The sequence below is a fragment of the Haliotis rufescens genome, unplaced genomic scaffold (genome assembly GCF_023055435.1).
Source record: "Haliotis rufescens isolate VD_foot unplaced genomic scaffold, xgHalRufe1.0.p SCAF_14, whole genome shotgun sequence".
Taxonomy (NCBI): domain Eukaryota; kingdom Metazoa; phylum Mollusca; class Gastropoda; order Lepetellida; family Haliotidae; genus Haliotis; species Haliotis rufescens.
The window spans coordinates 36854437-36874804 of NW_025963824.1; the positions used below are offsets into that span (position 1 = coordinate 36854437).

The 20368-nt window shown below is 44.3% G+C and overlaps 1 protein-coding gene across 2 annotated transcripts in view; it reads right to left on the reverse strand.

Annotated features, from left to right (window-relative positions):
* Positions 1-1529: 1529 nt before the first annotated feature.
* LOC124113202 (E3 ubiquitin-protein ligase arkadia-like) overlaps positions 1530-20368 on the reverse strand; it is a 28649-nt gene continuing 9810 nt past the window's right edge. The window contains exons 4-14 of one of the 2 annotated variants that reach the window (XM_046473474.2): positions 19255-19368; positions 17853-18942; positions 15434-15501; positions 13833-14137; positions 11334-11496; positions 8498-8912; positions 6659-6809; positions 5739-5849; positions 5538-5627; positions 3733-3827; positions 1530-2713 (exon numbers count right to left, since the gene is read on the reverse strand). In XM_046473474.2, the coding sequence (XP_046329430.1) occupies positions 2587-2713; positions 3733-3827; positions 5538-5627; positions 5739-5849; positions 6659-6809; positions 8498-8912; positions 11334-11496; positions 13833-14137; positions 15434-15501; positions 17853-18942; positions 19255-19368 (2729 nt within the window). In that variant the 3' untranslated portion in view covers positions 1530-2586. Of the gene's footprint in view, positions 2714-2889; positions 2990-3732; positions 3828-5537; positions 5628-5738; positions 5850-6658; positions 6810-8497; positions 8913-11333; positions 11497-13832; positions 14138-15433; positions 15502-17852; positions 18943-19254; positions 19369-20368 lie in introns of those variants that run through there. The other variant, XM_048395391.1, reaches the window with a different exon arrangement.

The window sequence follows — 20368 nt, forward strand, 5'->3', positions numbered from 1 at the left end:
CAGACAATCCAGTGACTGACATTGTTATGTAGCAGTAGACCTGTATTGTGAGGTCATTTCTGATGATTGCTGGGGGCAGCAAGATGAAGCGCTCATACAATCTTGAGCTTTAGAGTTTCAACCTCATTTATTGATTGTTCACTGACCTTGTGACCTTACTTATTTCACAATTTAGTTCTGTACGTACTGATTTCTGGGTTAACCTTTGAGTATCCATTTGGGAATCAACACATAGCATCATCATGAGAATCGATCGAGGCAATTGGGAAGTGATGATATTAAATCAAACAAGTCACAGAGCCTGACCACCCGAACGCCTCTTTCGACAATAAGTTGCTGGGGATCTATATTCTTACCAGTAATCACCACAGGACCCCATCACTGGGAACACAGTGTATACAATCTTGTGAAGTATTGACAAGTGTCGATTCGATTCCAGTAGCCACTGATCATTGAAACTTAGCAACTTGAATCTGTTTCCGAGTAGTACTTCTAAGGTAGGGATTTACGGCCAGTTTTGTCCACCAGTCCAGACAAGATTCATGGTCAATATATAACATCATAAAAGAAAAGAAAAGCATAAAAAAAATACCTGATTAAATATCACTGTTCCAGAACGTTTGGCATGCGAGCTCATGTTTCAACTCTCCTTTAGGATATTTGACATAACTCTAATAACAGGAAGTAGGTACAAGAATTCAGTTTTCTTTGCTTTTAAAGCTACATATTATTTATTTTCAGGTTAAAAGGTGCCCAATGTTGTTGAGTCCACTGGCCAGGAAATGGTTCTGAGCATACTTTTATTGTACATTTTATTCTTATCATATGCACTTTTTTAAGTTGACCTTACCAGACTAGCAAAAATTTACGGGACGCGGGCTTCGCACTATTGTCTAAAGTTGTAGATTGCCCAAGGTTAAATTCTCAATATAAAACTGATAATATAGATAAAGCCAAATCAAGTCTATTATGACATCATCCAAGAATTTTGATTGAAGGGAATTCACAATATAATTTGGAAATTGTTGTGAGTCTTAAAGGTAATGTTGAGTCCAAACCAAACTGACCATGATGTGTTTTGTGTGACTGCTACCTCAACTACACAAGCCCCATCAGCAGACAAACGATGAACCTTTCCCTTGACTGAGGTGAATCCTGCCATGTAGACAGCTGATGCCCGACACACATGGACACCCGTACACACCTCTCAGGATCATCCCATGGATAATCCTGCACTATATAGCACAAATAGCATTTGTGGTGCTAGGATAACACCATAAGAATGAGTCCACTGGCCCAAAATTGTTTCATAGGTCATTAACAGAAGTTTATATGACATAGTTCGCTAGTACGTAACTTTTGCAATTTCCAATTAGTATTTTGTTAGATCTTCTAACCACCAAACTTTGGCGATATGAATCATCTACAGTTCAATACGACCATGTGCTTCCGAACTCAGTTATTCATTTTATCGCTTAGTTTCTATTACAAGTACAAGAACTTCCAATGATATGAGTTGAGTGTCTCGATTGGACACTTAATACCAATAAAGAAGCTGTGTTCATTATATGGGCTTCTCACAGGACCACACTTGACCATGCCTTGAACAGTATTGCAGCTATATCGCGGCCTGTCAGCTTAATGTGGGAGGTGCTGACAAACCTCAAAATATAAATTGGGGCGAACCAGGATTTGAACCTACGATCATAGGTTTCATGTCATAATGCTAACTGTTAAGAGCCCAAACGACCGACACTGCAGATCTACGTTCGGGACACACCAACAATTAAATCCGCAGTAGGCTTCTTCCCGGCTGTGGTGTATGTCACACCACTTCATTTTTTGTCCTTCCACATTTTCCTTCAAGAGTTTTGGAGAGAAAAAATTGTCCTTCCTGATAAGTCCTTTTCAACCCTGACCATGTATACACCTGTGTTTGTTGGACACTTGGTCAGATTGTCTGACAATCTCTGTCAAATGAACTACGACTTGCATAGAGACAAGAATCACGCCACTCTCCACCTGCCCACCAACATCTGGCTGGTATTTGCAAGACACTCAAACGATCAAACTAAAACCAAACTCAACACAATATTGTCAACAACAAAAAAATATACCTCCATTCACAAGCTCCACATAACTCAAAACGTAAGAAAGAATAAATATCCACTCAGCACTGAGGACGTCAGTAACAGGGTTAAAATGGGTAAACGTATCTGCAATAAGTCCTTCCAAAATGAATGTTTGCACAATTCCATCACACATCAAATTTAAAGGACAAATTCTCTGTGTGACAAACATAGGTTCCTTAACAATCTGGCCACTAGGCAAATATATTATCAACAATTTTACCATTCTCCAAGACAAATAAACAGATATTTCCCGAAATGACACACAAGCCACGTAGTTACATGCAGTGAAAAAGGTGTTGCATTGTCGCAGCTGGTGTGAAAATCCTATTCTGTTGCTACTTGCAGAACATACAAGCTTCAAGGTCAACTTGTCTCTTGGACAAAAATCAAACAGTCATGATTAACTAAGGAACCATGATTGTGTTACAGTAGGCTGGTGCTGTTGAAGGTTTTGTCATTCTAGAGATATCTGATCCTTGGACCCTGCCTCAATGTCCACACGGCAGATAGGGCACTTCTTGTTGGTGGACAACCACTGGTCCACACACTCAATGTGGAATAGATGCATGCACGGCAGTCGTCTGCAACAAACAATGTGACACTCTCAATGTAGAATAGATGCATACATGGCAGTCGTCTGCAACAAACAATGTGACACTCTCAATGTAGAATAGATGCATACATGGCAGTCGTCTGCAACAAACAATGTGACACGCTCAATGTAGAATAGATGCATGCAAGGCAGTCGTCTGCAATAAACAATGTGACACGCTCAACGTAGAATAGATGCATGCACGGCAGTCGTTTGCAACAATGTGACACGCTCAACGTAGAATAGATGCATACACGGCAGTCGTCTGCAACAATGTGACACACTCAGTGTAGAATATATGCATGCACAGCAGTCGTCTGCAATAAACAATGTGACACGCTCAATGTAGAATAGATGCATGGTCGGCAGTTGTCTGCAACAATGTGACATGCTCAATGTAGAATAGATGCATGCACGTCAGTTGTCTACAACAATGTGGCATGCACAATGTAGAATAGATGCGAGCATGGCAGTCGTCTGCAACAAACAATGTGACATGCTCAATGTAGAATAGATGCATGTACGGCAGTCGTCTGCCACAATGTGACACACACACTGTAGGATAGATGCATGTACGACAGTTGTCTGCAACAATGTGACACACATTGTAGAATAGATGCATGCACGACAGTCGTCTACAACAATGTGACACACACTGTAGAATAGATGCATGCACGGCAGTTGTCTGCAACAATGTGACACACACACTGTAGAATAGATGCATACACGGCAGTTGTCTGCAACAATGTGACACACACACTGTAGAATAGATGCATGCACGGCAGTGTTCCTGCTGACTTTTAAAACTGCCAGTCCTGTGTTCAAAGCAATGAGTGAGTGAGTGAGCACAGTTTTACGCCACTTTTAGCAATATTCCAGCAATATCACGGCCGGGGACTTAAAGCAATGACGTCATCTATGAAGAAACATATTTAGATCAACACATCATTCACACAAAGTTTAGTACAAACATTCAGCACTGGGGTTTCTCATGATCAGTGGGCTCACCTGACATCTTCTCCTTCTTCAAACTCACACAAGCAGATGGTGCACTTCTCAGGGCCATCCTCGTCAGGGTTGTCGCTGTCACTGCATCGCTTCATCTGTAACAACCAATCAGTTTGTAAGGGTGTAACTCAATCTAGTTGTGAGGGAGTTTTGTCTGTCGGTCTGTCTGGCCACTGGGGACCTGTATGTCTGTCCTGACAGGGACATGGACACCATGGTGCTGTCTCTCATAACAAGCATGGGCCACTGGGGACCTGTCTGTCTGTCCTGACAGGGACATGGACACCATGGTGCTGTCTCTCATAACAAACATGGGCCACTGGGGACCTGTCTGTCTGTCCTGACAGGGACATGGACACCATGGTGCTGTCTCTCATAACAAGCATGGGCCACTGGGGACCTGTCTGTCTGTCCTGACAGGGACATGGACACCAAGGTGCTGTCTCTCATGACAAGCATGGGCCACTGGGGACCTGTCTGTCTGTCCTGACAGGGACATGGACACCATGGTGCTATCTCTCATGACAAGCATGGGCCACTGGGGACCTGTCTGTCTGTCCTGACAGGGACATGGACACCATGGTGCTGTCTCTCATGTCAAGCATGGGCCACTGGGGACCTGTCTGTATGTCCTGACAGGGACATGGACACCATGGTGCTGTCTCTCATGACAAGCATGGGCCACTGGGGACCTGTCTGTCTGTCCTGACAGGGACATGGACACCATGGTGCTGTCTCTCATAACAAGCATGGGCCACTGGGGACCTGTCTGTCTGTCCTGACAGGGACATGGACACCATGGTGCTGTCTCTCATAACAAGCATGGGCCACTGGGGACCTGTCTGTCTGTCCTGTCAGGGACATGGACACCATGGTGCTGTCTCTCATAACAAGCATGGGCCACTGGGGACCTGTCTGTCTGTCCTGACAGGGACATGGACACCATGGTGCTGTCTCTCATAACAAGCATGGGCCACTGGGGACCTGTCTGTCTGTCCTGACAGGGACATGGACACCATGGTGCTGTCTCTCATAACAAGCATGGGCCACTGGGGACCTGTCTGTCTGTCCTGACAGGGACATGGACACCAAGGTTCCTGTCTCTCATGACAAGCATGGGCCACTGGGGACCTGTCTGTCTGTCCTGACAGGGACATGGACACCATGGTGCTGTCTCTCATGACAAGCATGGGCCACTGGGGACCTGTCTGTCTGTCCTGACAGGGACATGGACACCATGGTGCTGTCTCTCATGACAAGCATGGGCCACTGGGGACCTGTCTGTATGTCCTGACAGGGACATGGACACCATGGTGCTGTCTCTCATGACAAGCATGGGCCACTGGGGACCTGTCTGTCTGTCCTGACAGGGACATGGACACCATGGTGCTGTCTCTCATAACAAGCATGGGCCACTGGGGACCTGTCTGTCTGTCCTGACAGGGACATGGACACCATGGTGCTGTCTCTCATGACAAGCATGGGCCACTGGGGACCTGTCTGTCTGTCCTGACAGGGACATGGACACCATGGTGCTGTCTCTCATGACAAGCATGGGCCACTGGGGACCTGTCTGTCTGTCCTGACAGGGACATGGACACCATGGTGCTGTCTCTCATAACAAGCATGGGCCACTGGGGACCTGTCTGTCTGTCCTGACATGGACAAGGGCACCATGGTGCTATCTCTCATGACAAGCATGGGCCACTGGGGACCTGTCTGTCTGTCCTGACAGGGACATGGACACCATGGTGCATGGAGATAGATGTCTTTTTGAAACTGGAGGAAAGATGTTAACTACCCACCTTCCTGTATTTGTGCGGCAGCGTGTTTTGTTCAATGACTGCTGGTGACGCTCCACAATTAACATTTCCGCCACGCCCATCAAAGTTGAACTGAAACAAACAAATCCTCTGTGAAATCACACCTGCCAAATTCTCAACAAACAGCTAGCACAACAGTTTCACATTAACTAGGTAGATCTGATAACCGCTGATCACCCTCACCTCAACAATAGGTCCATGGTACACCATACCTCCGAGCCTCATTTGCATATTTCTTGGTAACCGTGGAAATGCAGGAAATGGGGGGAAAGGTGGCATTTCTGGCATAGGAGGCTGAAACAGAGCAAATAGATTCAAATACAAAGATGTGAGCCTTGAAATCGCCAAGGGGGGATTACTCTTCCCTGATCAGGATTTCTAACGCAGGGTTTTACGGAACACAGAAAAAAGTATTCATAATAGTAAATGTACCAAATTCTTGACAAAGAAATGTAGAGGTCCTGTAAATACAATAATCATTAAATCTTTAGAGGATAAGGACCCTTGAATTGTTTTGTTATTGGTGGTCCCCTTGACTCAAGTTTTGTAGGTCAAGGTAAAAGCCTGCTCATGACTTTCATTAAATACAATGTTACAACGAACACGAAATACTCATTATCCCACACAATATGACATATGCAGTTCTGTGCAAGGTACTAGCCCTCCTAAAATAAGCATTGGCATTTTCAGTTAAAGTCAAAGTCGTTGCTATCATGGCTATTGAAACTCGAAAAATAAATTTTTCAAAAATCCCAAACCATCAAAATCTCAGTTTACCAATAGATATAACTATGTGCCAAGTTTGGTGAAGAAATATACGGTTTTCAAGGTCTGCTCTGGAAAAGAGCACTGCCACCATTTTCAGTCTAAGTCAAAGTTGTTACCATGGAAAACCTTAAAAAAGAAACTTCTAAAAAATCCCAAACTATCAAAAGGCACCAGTTCACCACTAGACCTATCTATGTGCCAAGTTTAGTTGAGATATCTCATGCTTTTTTAGTTCTGCTCCAGCATTAAAACGTGACGGGTGGACAGCACCCATTCCTATATCCCCCCTTCCGCATTATGGCGGGGGATAAATACAGTTTTTGCCGCCAACTCACCATAAGAAATGAAGGTACCCTGATGGGCCAGCACGGGTTGTGGGCAGCCCCTCCTCGTGTTGTTGGGTTCAGGTGGTAGTGATGCAGATGGTGGTGCAGGTGTTGATGCTGGGGCGGCGTCGGGCCAGCTGCACCAGATGTGTGGCCACCACTGGGGACGAAAAACAGTGTCTGTGTCAGTGCTTGACAAAACAGTGTCTGTGTCAGTGCTTAACAAAACAGTGTCTGTATCTGTGCTCAACAAAACAGTGTCTGTGTCAGTGCTCGACAAAACAGTGTCTGTATCAGTGCTCAACAAAACAGTGTCTGTATCAGTGCTCGACAAAACAGTGTCAGTATCAGTGCTCGACAAAACAGTGTCAGTATCAGTGCTCGACAAAACAGTGTCTGTGTCAGTGCTTAACAAAACAGTGTCTGTGTCCGTGCTCGACAAACCAGGATCTGTGCTCAACAAAATAGTGTCTGTATCAGTGCTGGACAAAACAGTGTCTGTATCAGTGCTCGACAAAACAGTGTCTGTGTCAGTGCTTAACAAAACAGTGTCTGTGTCAGTGCTTAACAAAACAGTGTCTGTGTCAGTGCTCGACAAAACAGTGTCTGTGTCAGTGCTCGTCAAACCAGGATCTGTGCTCGACAAAATAGTGTCTGTATCAGTGCTGGACAAAACAGTGTTTGTATCAGTGCTCGACAAAACAGTGTCAGTATCAGTGCTCGACAAAACAGTGTCTGTGTCAGTGCTTAACAAAACAGTGTCTGTGTCAGTGCTCGACAAAACAGTGTCTGTGTCAGTGCTCCACAAACCAGGATCTGTGCTCGACAAAACAGTGTTTGTATCAGTGCTCGACAAAACAGTGTCAGTATCAGTGCTTAACAAAACAGTGTCTGTGTCAGTGCTTAACAAAACAGTGTCTGTGTCAGTGCTTAACAAAACAGTGTCTGTGTCAGTGCTCGACAAAACAGTGTCTGTATCAGTGCTGGACAAAACAGTGTCTGTGTCAGTGCTCGACAAAACAGTGTCTGTATCAGTGCTGGACAAAACAGTGTCTGTTTCAGTGCTCGACAAAACAGTGTGTATCAGTGCTCAACAAAACAGTGTCTGTATCAGTGCTCGACAAAACAGTGTCTGTGTCAGTGCTTGACAAAACAGTGTCTGGGTCAGTGCTCGACAAAACAGTGTTTGTGCTCGACAAAACAGTGTCTGTATCAGTGCTCGACAAGATAGTGTCTGTATCAGTGCTCGACAAGAAAGTGTCTGTGTCAGTGCTCCACAAAACAGTGTCTGTGTCAGTGCTTAACAAAACAGTGTCTGTATCAGTGCTTAACAAAACAGTGTCTGTGTCAGTGCTCGACAAAACAGTGTCTGTATCAGTGCTCGACAAAACAGTGTCTGTGTCAGTGCTTAACAAAACAGTGTCTGTATCAGTGCTTAACAAAACAGTGTCTGTATCAGTGCTCGACAAAACAGTGTCTGTATCAGTGCTCGACAAAACAGTGTCTGTGTCAGTGCTTGACAAAACAGTGTCTGTGTCAGTGCTCCACAAAACAGTGTCTGTGTCAGTGCTTAACAAAACAGTGTCTGTATCAGAGCTCAAAAGTCTTGAATGGCTAAGGCCACGTTTTACTTCATTTGTGGATCTGCCGCCTGTAAATTTTGCTGACATGGTTTTTTTTTAACTTTTATTCTGAATTTGTCCTTTTTGTCACATCCCGCTGATAAGATGATAGCATATTGCATCCACCATCTTATATACAGAAGGGCCCTGTCATATTTTTTCAAACCAAATTATAAAGGTCAGTTTTCTAAGGACATGAGATTCTCCGACTCCTTCTAAGACTCACCTTTGGTTTGTCTGTACCACTACTTCTGTGTGAGGGGGCACCGTGTTGACACTCATAGCACAAGAGTTCCTCGCCCCTGAAGGGTGCATCCCCATCCCCTCGGGCATTGGTTGATGAGGGGGTGGGGCAGGGTGCATGTGGTTGGGGTTGGGCATGTCCCTGTGGCTGTAGACTCCCATGCCAGGAGGGCCAGGTTCACAGGTGAGGTCAGGCACTTGGTGGTGGTGGAGCAGGCGTTGGTGAGGGTGAGGGTGGGGGTGGTGGTGGGGTGGGGGGTGAGGTGCAGCAGCGATTGGCATGGCTACGTTGTGAGGTTGCATTGCGAAGGCTGCTGGATGGTAGTGGTGATGGTGTATATGGGCCCGGGGGGGTTGGGGGGTGGGGCGGTGGACATGGTTCACGTGGTTGCAGGATCCTGGAATCAAAAGCAACACATAAATATTTACATCCGTTACTGGATCTAAGTTTTTATTAGGAGCATCCTCTTGGTTTGTATGGGGTGGGAGGGAACTTGTTCTGAGAATAATCTATTGAGCACTATCAAACAATCTATTCACATTCATTATTTACTAAAAAATGATGTTTGGGTATTTTCCACAAAAAAAATATTCATATTTTTCACCACCGCCAACAAAAATTCATTTGGGGCATATTTCTGAACAAACTATTCATTTATAAAATGTTTCCACCCACCCCAGAGAAATTAAATCGATGCTCCCTCAGGACTGCACAATATAACCGGTCTGCTGGCATACTGCAATATGCAACTCAAACGGTACGTATTGCAATATTTTGTCTGTGTTCCAGTGTATTGAGTACAAAAACCCACAACAAGTTTCGTTATCATTATTTGTATCATTTAACTAAAATTTTCACACAAATTCACTCACAAATGATCTTTCCCTTCCATTGACAAAACGTCAGAAACGAGGAAGTGATTTTTCTCTCACGTTGCATTTTCCCTGTATTGATGACTACAAAATGGCAGTAACTGATCATGCTGAATATTAACTTAACTCTTCAGTGTGTAAAAAACAGGATCTGCATACATGTACAATTAGCGTAAGTCACTGTTTGACATTAAAGCTCCTAATATATAGAAATATGGACACCTGTATCGAAATATATTCCAATAAAAATGTTTTGCCAATACACAGCCTAGTTCTTGTCGATCATAATATCACACACAGTGTGAATAAATGTCATGAATATGTTTGCTTGTAAATCAGAGACAATGGAAGCATTGAATGACTATTACATCATGTATACAGTGTCAATCCCACAGTGGCTTCCAACGTATCCCGTTCGGATCCATAATACTGAATTCTGAATAGTTTCTCCTCCATTTATCAAAAGTGAGTGAGTAAGTTGGGTTGAACACTGCTTTGAACATTATTTCAGTTATTGTAGTGTCAGCTGGATGTGAGAGAGAGGTCTTGGACATATGCCACCTTGGTGAACATCCTCATGACATGCAAATCCACCAGAGGTGTGAGTGCATGTGTGTGTGTTCGTTCTTTACCACTGCACTCAGCACTATTCCAGGTGTATGATGCCAGCCTGGAAAAAGACAAGTCTTGACCAGACATTCCAGTAATTGATATTATGAGCAATACAAGGGGTATGAGGTCGGCAATTACGTCCCCTCTTACAACCAGTATAGGTAGCTCGGGACCAAGTCATCCAGCCTGACCACCCAGGCAATTACGTCTCCTCTTACAACCAGCATAGGTAGCTAGGGACCAAGTCATCCAGCCTGACCACCCAGGCAATTACGTCTCCCCTTACAACCAGTATAGGTAGCTCGGGACCAAGTCATCCAGCCTGACCACCCAGGCAATTACGTCTCCTCTTACAACCAGCATAGGTAGCTAGGGACCAAGTCATCCAGCCTGACCACCCAGGCAATTACGTCTCCTCTTACAACCAGCATAGGTAGCTAGGGACCAAATCATCCAGCCTGACCACCCAGGCAATTACGTCCCCTCTTACAACCAGCATAGGTAGCTAGGGACCAAGTCATCCAGCCTGACCACCCAGGCAATTATGTCTCCTCTTACAACCAGCATAGGTAGCTAGGGACCAAGTCTACCCCGGTATCACCCAGGTTCCCAATTTAGTTAGCTCTTATGACTAGCACTGGGGTGCTGGGGACACATTCTACCACAGATTCCCATAAAGATTCATCCATGAAACCCAATTTTCAATTAGAGGCGGCACCTCATGTAGTTGTCTATTGGTCACAGAGTACTTCACATAGGTGGATATCAATCTCAGTCTCAGAATTTCTGCCACATACTTTTTATACCTTTAAAACACGGTGGAGGGGATTTGAACATCAAAATCAAAACACACTTACACACTTTTCTCATACCGAATATTATCAGAATGCTTACAGTACAGAATATTTGTACTGTGAAACACTCACCATGTTGCAATGTGAAACACTCACCAGTTTGCAATGTGAAACACTCACCTGTTTGCAATGTGAAACACTCATCAGTTTGCAATGTGAAACACACACCAGTTTGCAATGTGAAACACTCACCAGTTTGCAATGTGAAACACACACCAGTTTGCAATGTGAAACACTCATCAGTTTGAAATGTGAAACACACACCTGTTTGCAATGTGAAACACACACCAGCTTGCAATGTGAAACACTCACTAGTTTGCAATGTGAAACACTCACCAGTTTGCAATGTGAAACACACACCAGTTTGCAATGTGAAACACTCACCAGTTTGCAATGTGAAACACTCACCTGTTTGCAATGTGAAACACACACCAGTTTGCAATGTGAAACATTCACCAGTTTGCAATGTGAAACGCTTACCAACACATGGTCCATGCAAGCCCCGGTGAGTTTGGTGCGGGGAATGGGTGTGGCCATGGTGGGTGTGGCTGTGGGGGGTCATGGCGTGGAGGCGGCAGTGACCACGTTCATGGTGATGCAGTCCACAGGATCCTCGCTCACTGCACTCTGGCATTGTCTGGTGCTGCAACATACACAAAAAGTCAGATGTCGGGGGGCGTGCAGTGTTTAACAATTCTAATTGTCGAAATGAAAAAAATAATAACAATCATAATACTACTTACCGTATTCGACGTAATAAGCGCCCAGGGCGCTCTCAAAATTAGAAATAGGGGGCTCTTATTAGAGTTGAAAGATAAATTTTGTGGTTTATGCTGACAGCCTGAAATGTTTAAATACGAGTTACATTTTTCCAGATTTTAATTGCCCATAATTAAGGGTGCATATAACGCATGAATGTGTATTATACGCGAATAAATAAGTCTTGTGTACATTGATCAATCAGAAGGGGTGCTAATAGGTATTGTTCACAAGCCAATATATTAGCAAATATCGCCGTGGGCGCTTATTACGTCGAATACGGTATATCATGCTATATTTCCACACCACACAGGAGCATGCTCAAAGAGTGCACTATTATTACCCCGGTCAGTGGATCAGTGTGCACTATTATTACCCCGGTCAATGGATCAGTGTGCACTATTATTACCCCGGTCAGTGGATCAGTGTGCACTATTATAATCCCCGGTCAGTGGATCAGTGTGCACTATTATTACCCCGGTCAAGGGATCAGTGTGCACTATTATTACCCCGGTCAATGGATCAGTTTGAACTATTATTACCCTGGTCAATGGATCAGTGTGCACTATTATTACCCTGGTCAATGGATCAGTGTGCACTATTATTACCCCGGTCAATGGATCAGTGTGCACTATTATTTCCCCGGTCAATGGATCAGTGTGCACTATTATTACCCCAGTCAATGGATCAGTGTGCACTATTATTACCCCGGTCAATGGATCAGTGTGCACTATTATTACCCCGGTCAATGGATCAGTGTGCACTATTATTACCCGGGTCAGTGGATCAGTGTGCACTATTATTACCCCAGTCAATGGATCAGTGTGCACTATTATTACCCCGGTCAATGGATCAGTGTGCACTATTATTACCCTGGACAATGGATCAGTGTGCACTATTATTACCCCGGTCAAGGGATCAGTGTGCACTATTATTACCCCGGTCAATGGATCAGTTTGAACTATTATTACCCCGGTCAATGGATCAGTGTGCACTATTATTACCCTGGTCAATGGATCAGTGTGCACTATTATTACCCCGGTCAATGGATCAGTGTGCACTATTATTTCCCCGGTCAATGGATCAGTGTGCACTATTATTACCCCGGTCAATGGATCAGTGTGCACTATTATTAGCCCGGTCAATGGATCAGTGTGCACTATTATTACCCGGGTCAGTGGATCAGTGTGCACTATTATTACCCCGGTCAATGGATCAGTGTGCACTATTATTACCCCAGTCAATGGATCAGTGTGCACTATTATTACCCTGGTCAATGGATCAGTGTGCACTATTATTACCCCGGTCAATGGATCAGTCTGCACTTGATTTTCATCCTCAGCTAACTGATCATACAACTCAAGCTGCGGGTGGGACGCAAGAAGGATAATATCCTACCAGGTACCCATTCACTGCTGGTTGCATATTTCGAACAGCCACTTGCCCAAGACTCCATACGGGCTACATGTGATTTGAAAGCCCTTATACAGTGGTAGAAACTAACGTTTTTGGTCCACTAGTCCTTATAATGAAAAGATATAGCAAAACCCTTGAAAATGGCAAATTTCTACTAGTCCTTATGATACCTTGACTATTGGGCAGTTTGGCAAGGACTACAGGACTAGTGCCAATTTCTAACCCTGTTATAACTCTGAGGTGTCAAACTGTAGAACAGGGGCACCTATCCAATTACTATCTGTGAATATTGATGCTTAACATGAGATGATTTGTGACTTGTGCACTTTACCCAGGACCACGTGTCACCAAATTAACAGAGGCCGAGGTGAGTGAGGGAGTGAGGTTAAGGCCGCTTTCAACAGTATTCCAGTTGTTTGTTTGTTTCTTTGTTGTTTATCTCCGCACTCAGCAATATTCCAGCTATATGACCGTGTTCAGTAAAGAATCAAGTCTAGACCAATCAATCCAGTGATTGATATCATGAGCACCGAAACATGCAATTGAGATACAATGCATTAACCAAGTCAACAAGCCTGACCACCTGATCCCGTTAGTCGCCTTGTACGACAAGCATAGTAGCCCTTTAGGGCAAGCATGGGTTGCTGAAGACCTATTCTACCCCCGTTCTGTTATGGTTATGTAGAAAACAGGGAACCTGACAAGAATCCCATGTTTGAAAATAAAACATGGCAAAACATGCAAAATTCTGAGCTTATTTTTGGCATAAGGCACACTTCTGATTTCTTTTGCACATGTACTCACCCCATTGCATGTGTAGGTGTGGTCCTGGCAGGGTGTGTGGTCATGGAGTCGGCATGTGTGTGCTGGCTGGGGGTGGTGGACATGCTGGGAATGGGCGGGTGGGGGGCGGGGGTGGAAATGGTGATGACTGCCGGCAGCAAACGATCTGGGAACTTGAGCGTGGGGCGACGGCTGGGTGACAGCAACACTTGGTGTCTGTTGAGTGGCCGTGGGAAGCGCCTGTGAGGATGTCCCAGGCTGACTAGATGTACTGGGTTCGGGCCCGGCCTGGGCAACCACCTTACACGACTGGGAAGCACTGGTCTCTGGAACACAACACAAAACATTACCATGGCTACCTCACATCATACTACAACTGACCTGGTTCACATGTTTGTATGGCAAAGAATCAGCTCAAGAGTACAAAAGAATACCTTAAACATAACTGTATGTTCTTGAGGAGAGTGCACACATTTATCCCCAAAATACAGCTGTGTTGAGGTGGGTGTACATACTAGCCCCATCACTGAGTTTAGAGGATGTGACCTGTTTGTTCACCTGAAGTGGTAAAATGTCGATTTTGTTTTCAAGGTGATGCATCCTCCAGAGGGGGTGAGCTTTATGCTTGGGTGCCCACTATAGTCATGAAAATATGTACTCTTTTTTGTCCATGTGATCCTTAAACAATGATAATATGGAAAAAAACTGTAAGATTTCATTAAATTATTGAGCAGTTAACAATGCCACATGACTTCAGAATAACAACAGGATTGCTGACGTCGAGTGTGCATAAGCTCCTCTCAGTGATCTATCATCTTGACACACAAAGTCAATGAATAAGCCCAGTTATGTCGCGAGTTTTCAGTATGTGTTTGTGAAACTAGCTACCACAGAGGGTTGGTTGGGTTTGTTGTTAAACGCTGCATTCAGCAATATTCCAGCTATATGACGATGGTCTGTAAATAATCGAGTCTGGACCAGCCAATCCAGTGATTGACATCATGAGCATCGACCCATGCAATTGGGATACGATGATATGCATCAACCAAGTCAGCGAGCCTGACCACCCGATCCCGTTAGTCGCCAGATTTAAGCACCGGCCTTAGTATTTAACACTGTAAAATACAGGCTCATTGTTATCAAACAGAGGTATCCTCAATGGGCAAGTAGTAAACAGAGATTACTAAATGAGTGTCTGTCAGATACGAATTATCTTACGAGTTGGTTAAAAAGATTGGTTGGTCGTTGTTGTTTTCAACAAATGTGTAATAAATAAAAATATCTTGCTACTTTTGAGGTGATATTCAATACTAAAATCTGCAATCAATGACACCTCCAGATCCTGCCACATGGTGACCAGGGTGCCGTTGTACAAAGCAATCTTTGAGCTAAGGTGATCATAACTCCCTTATCTTAAAATAGACTTACGACAGTTGTAGCGCTAAGGTTGTTCTGTGCAACGTACCCAGGCCTTCTGAGCCCCTGGGTTCAAGGCCATGCATTCAGTATGCTTAGCACCGGGCAACCAGGCCTGTATTTATCATTATGCATACCAGAAAAAGCCATCAGTATCCATGATTTTTTGTAAAAAAATTATTTGCTTGACAAAAAATATGTTCTACCATCATCTGATTCTGTGAGATCAACAACAACTGTGGCTCTTCCTGACGACTCAAGCCTCTTCCTTGGTCTGAAAGTAAATCAGAACTTCATAAACACGAGATACACGAGATACAGTGCTCTTCCTGAAAATGACAAAGCGTGAGTGAGTTGGGTTTAACGCCGCTTTTAACAGTATTCCAGTTATATCGCGGCGTGTCAGCTTAATGTGGGAGGAAAGCCCGAAGTGATGCAGGTCTCCGACATTTACTACTTCGGTGAAACCCACGAGCACGGGTATGGTGCTGACAAACCTAGAAACATAATCGGGGCGAACCAGGATCTGAACCCACAATCATACGTCAAGGGACGCAACTCTGCACAGCGAATTGTGGATGCTTAGACGACTGGGACAGCTGTGCACAGTGTTATTAACAATGGTAGACAGTGATCCTACAAAATTTGACATAAACATGATAAACAGTGAGCTTCATGTGCATGATATTGATAAACAATGGTAAACAGTGATGTTCATAAACATGATTAACATGACAAACAATGGTCAACAAAGGTCAACAATGATAAACAGTGAGCTTCATGAGCATGATATTGATAAACAATGGTAAACAGTGATGTTCATAAACATGATTAATATGACAAACAATAGTCAACAAGGGTAAACAATGATCCTTATTAACATTACACACAATAATAAACATGAAGAGGAACATGAACAACTTAACATGCCTAATCTATAAGTAATGAAAATAAGCATGAGAGAATCAAATTTGTATCATGTCCTATGTCAGAAATCAACGACTGTGGCCATTATCTGTATCGTTTGGCTAATTCCTGATTGCCGTATCTCACCGACTTTTGATGTGATAGTTTGGCCATTGCCTTCATATCTGCGTTGACTATCCAAAGGGAACTACCCCCTCAAAATAGTGTCACTAGCTAACGTTACCAAGCTGCGAGTGTACGTTCCAATATCCAGAAATAAACCACGACTCGTTCGTCATTGTTCTTTGCACTTTATCTTGTAGATATTTTTTATGAGTGAATATTGAAGAAATCATTAACCATGTTAACTTCACTGAAGAACTTCGCGAGTAAGTAACTGCACGTCTCCAAGTGAGTCATAATTACAGCTACGAGGGGTGTTCAATACGTTTTGCAACTTCAATATAAGACCAAGTCGCAAAATATCTTTTGCACTTTTATTTTTCAGCATATTCAGTATAATCTCCATTCACCTCAATACACTTATTCCATTTGTCCTTCAAGCTTTTAATACCACTCTTATAGAAATCCTCTATCCACGCCTCTGTGGCAGCCTTTATGTCCTCGTCATCCTGGAAGCGTCTTCCACGTAGGGCAGATTTCATTAGCCGGAACAGGAAATAGTCACTGGGGGCTAAGTCTGGGCTGTAGGGAGGGTGATTTAACTGTACACGCTACGCTACTCATGCAAAAGAATGCCCTCAAAAACCTTTTTGATGGAAGGGATGTCTTCATGCCCATAAACACTGGCAGGGGCAAGTCCTTACCCATTTACTAATTTCAACGTTTGACTGGTCAGGAAGATGTGAATGAAAATCAAGGGCTGAGATCGGAAAACCACGGGGATGGATCCAAGGGTAAGTGCAGATTTACCGAAATATCAACCCTGGATATTTTGAGGATCATTCCACCGTGGGATCCCCACAGGTCCTGACTCAATGTGAAAATGAGGATAATCTATGGAATTCTGGGAAATGAACTCCATTAAACGGATAACAGATCACGCAATCCCCTCAGGCCCTGACTCAATGTAAAAATAAGGATTATAGATCTGTGGAATTGTGTGCAATTAACTCCATTAAACAGATAACAGATCACGCAGTCCCCACAGACCCTAACTCAATGTGAAAACAAGAGTTTGCCACTAACGTGGCTATATCCCCCACCCTGTTGCAGAATTTATGACATAATTAAATCTAAACAAACCCTAACCTTTTTTAACCGAGGTGGAACTTGTCATGGAAATTGTGAAAAAAAGAAAAGTTTGGAACCTAAGTCCATCTTGCTGCCATGGAAACGTAAAAAAATAAACATTTCTAAAATTTCTAAATAGCAAAAGGCACCAGTTCAGCATGTACCTGACAGACCTGCAAAGTTTGATGAAAAAATATTGAACGGTTTCTGAGTCATGCTCCGGAAACGAAACGTGACAGACGGACGGAGCCCGTTTCTATATCCCCTGCCCAACAAAGTTACCCTCAGGCCCTGACTCAATGTGAAAATGAGGATTATAGATCTGTGGAATTGTGTGTAATTAACTCCATTAAACAGATAACAGATCACCCAGTCCCCACAGGCCCTGACTCAATGTGAAATGATGATGAACCCTTGGCTGCAAATAACCCCTATAAACAGATGAATGATTGATAGTATTGGTACCTTGGCTCTATCTTGACAACCTCCACATCACTGTCATCTGATCCGTCCGTCAGATGTACATCAGGAATAATCGGCGATGTCCTCTGCTGCCGATCACCATGGTAACGACGAAATCCTGTGGGGTCAGGGTCAACGAAGAGTGCACTATTAGGAGCAGGTGTTTGTCCATACCCGACGGCCGTGGCCTCCCCCGATCTGTCTCCACCGGTGTGGCCAGCCATGTTCTCCTGGCAACCGCGCTTCAATGACACACACTTTCTCTTCCGCTGGTCCTGAGACAGACCATTACTGAGGTAGCTATGGCTCTCTCCAACAGATGCCATGTCGATGTTTTGGGTAATAACAGGCGAAGGTGACACACCCGACGTTGCCACACCGCCATCTTCTGACAGAGTCACATGGTCTCTCGTCTGATCCGACAGAGTTACTTTAGATATCCTGCACTCATCATTAGCTGGGAGAGACCTCTGGGCATTCTCTGAACAAGGCAGGGACACAATATCCACGTCCGAATCACCGTCACTGATACTGTCCACATCTGTCACATTGTGGCTTGCCGTGCTCTGCGTCATGGCTGACTCGGGCTGTCTCGAATCACATCCAATTCTTCTAGCAGCCCCGGAACTGTTTCTACACATATCACCTTTCTTGCCATTCTCCTTCTCCTTCATGCATCGAAGTACCTGGGGTCTTGGAAGATTAAACAAAGAGTAGGGATTTGTGGGCTCGAACATGTCACTGGAGGAGGATGGTTGAAAGACATCGTCTGACTCGGAATCGTCCATGGACTCACAGTTGAAGAGCACGTCCCTAATGACGGGATGATCCTGGCTGTTTTCTCCCATCATGCACGTCGGAGGAGGAGGATGCGAGCGGTGCTTGTGCTGCGGGTTCAACCAAGACTCATGGTTGCCATGGTTTTCATCGTCCGAGGAGCAGATACCAAGACCTGGTTGTGATTCTGGGTAGAAGACTTGTCCTTGGTGTGAGTCTTCAGTAAGATTAGACAAATGGCCAAGATAGTTGCGGAAGTTTTCACTGAGAGAGCCACTGTGTCCATCTCTTGGCTGACCAGAATTCCCAGCAGCACCTAGACAAGAAAAAGAAAAACTCTAAGTGACTTCAAATGTGTTTGTTTGTGGTCTTACTCAGCAATAGTCAAGCTACATGATTGTGGGTTTGATTCCCATTTCTCCCTGATTTTGTTTCGAGGTTAATCAGCACCAAACCTGTGCTCGTGGGTTTGACAAAAGTGGTCAACATCTGAGACCTGCATCATTTCAGGCTTTCTTCCCACATTAAGCTGACACGCCATGATATAACTAGAAAACGGTTTGAAGTGGCAGGAAAACCCCAAATCTCTCCCTCACACACTCACTCACTCACTCTAATTTAGACTTACTTCTGGTAGTCGGCCCAGATCGCACACCAGCAGCAGCGGCGGCGGTGTCAACAGATACAACATCGATGTCCTCCTCCGCAGAGTGCCACATGTCGTCCTCCCCACCCGTTAAACCTGAATAAATTGCAAGCAATTCCATGGCTAACTAAGATTTCTTTTTTCATTTGTGTTCAGATAAACCAAAAACAATTTTGCCACGCCTACCAGCAGGCTACTGTTTCCTGCCTAGACTAGCCACAGATTGTTTGTTTCTTTGTTTATTTGTTGTTTAATGCCAAACTCAGCAATATTCCAGCTATATGACGGCGGTCTGTAGATATTTGAGTTTGGACCAGACAATCCAGCAGCTTTAGAAATTGGCACTAGTCCTGTAGTCCTTGCTAAACTGCACAATAGTTAAGGTATCATAAGGACTAGTAGAAATTTGCCATTTTTAAGGGGTTTGCTATATGTGATCATTATCAGGACTAGTGGGCTGAAACTGTTAGTTTCTACCACTGTCAAGTGATTGACATCATGAGCATCGATCCACGCAATTGGGAAAAGATGACATGCATCCACCAAGTCAGTGAGTCTGAACACCCAATCCCGTTAGTTGCATCTTATGACAAGCATAGTTGCCTTTTACGGTCAGCATGGATTGCTGAAGTCTATTCTACCCCAGGTCTTCTTTGGTCAGACTAGCCACGTCAGTGTTGGAAATTAAGCACGAAAGTCAAGGAGCCACTGTCATTGCCCTCATGTTGAAAATTACAGATTTGGGGCTTCAGTGTATTCCATTACAATTGAAGACATCAAGGACCCTCCTTAACTTCATACATGGCCATGAAGGAAGGCCCAAACTACACATTCATTACTGTCACGAGTGAGTGAGTGAGTGAGTGAGTGAGTGAGTGGGTGCTTGGGTGGATGAGTGAGTGAGTGAGTGAGCGAGCGAGTGAGTGGATGAGTGAGTGCTTGTGTGGATGGGTGGATGAGAGTGCTTGTGATGAGTGAGTGAGTGCTTTGGTTGATGTGTGAGTGAGTGGGTGGACGAGTGAGTGCTTGGGTGGACGAGTGAGTGAGTGAGTGAGTGAGTGAGTGAGTGAGTGAGTGAGTGAGTGAGTGAGTGGGT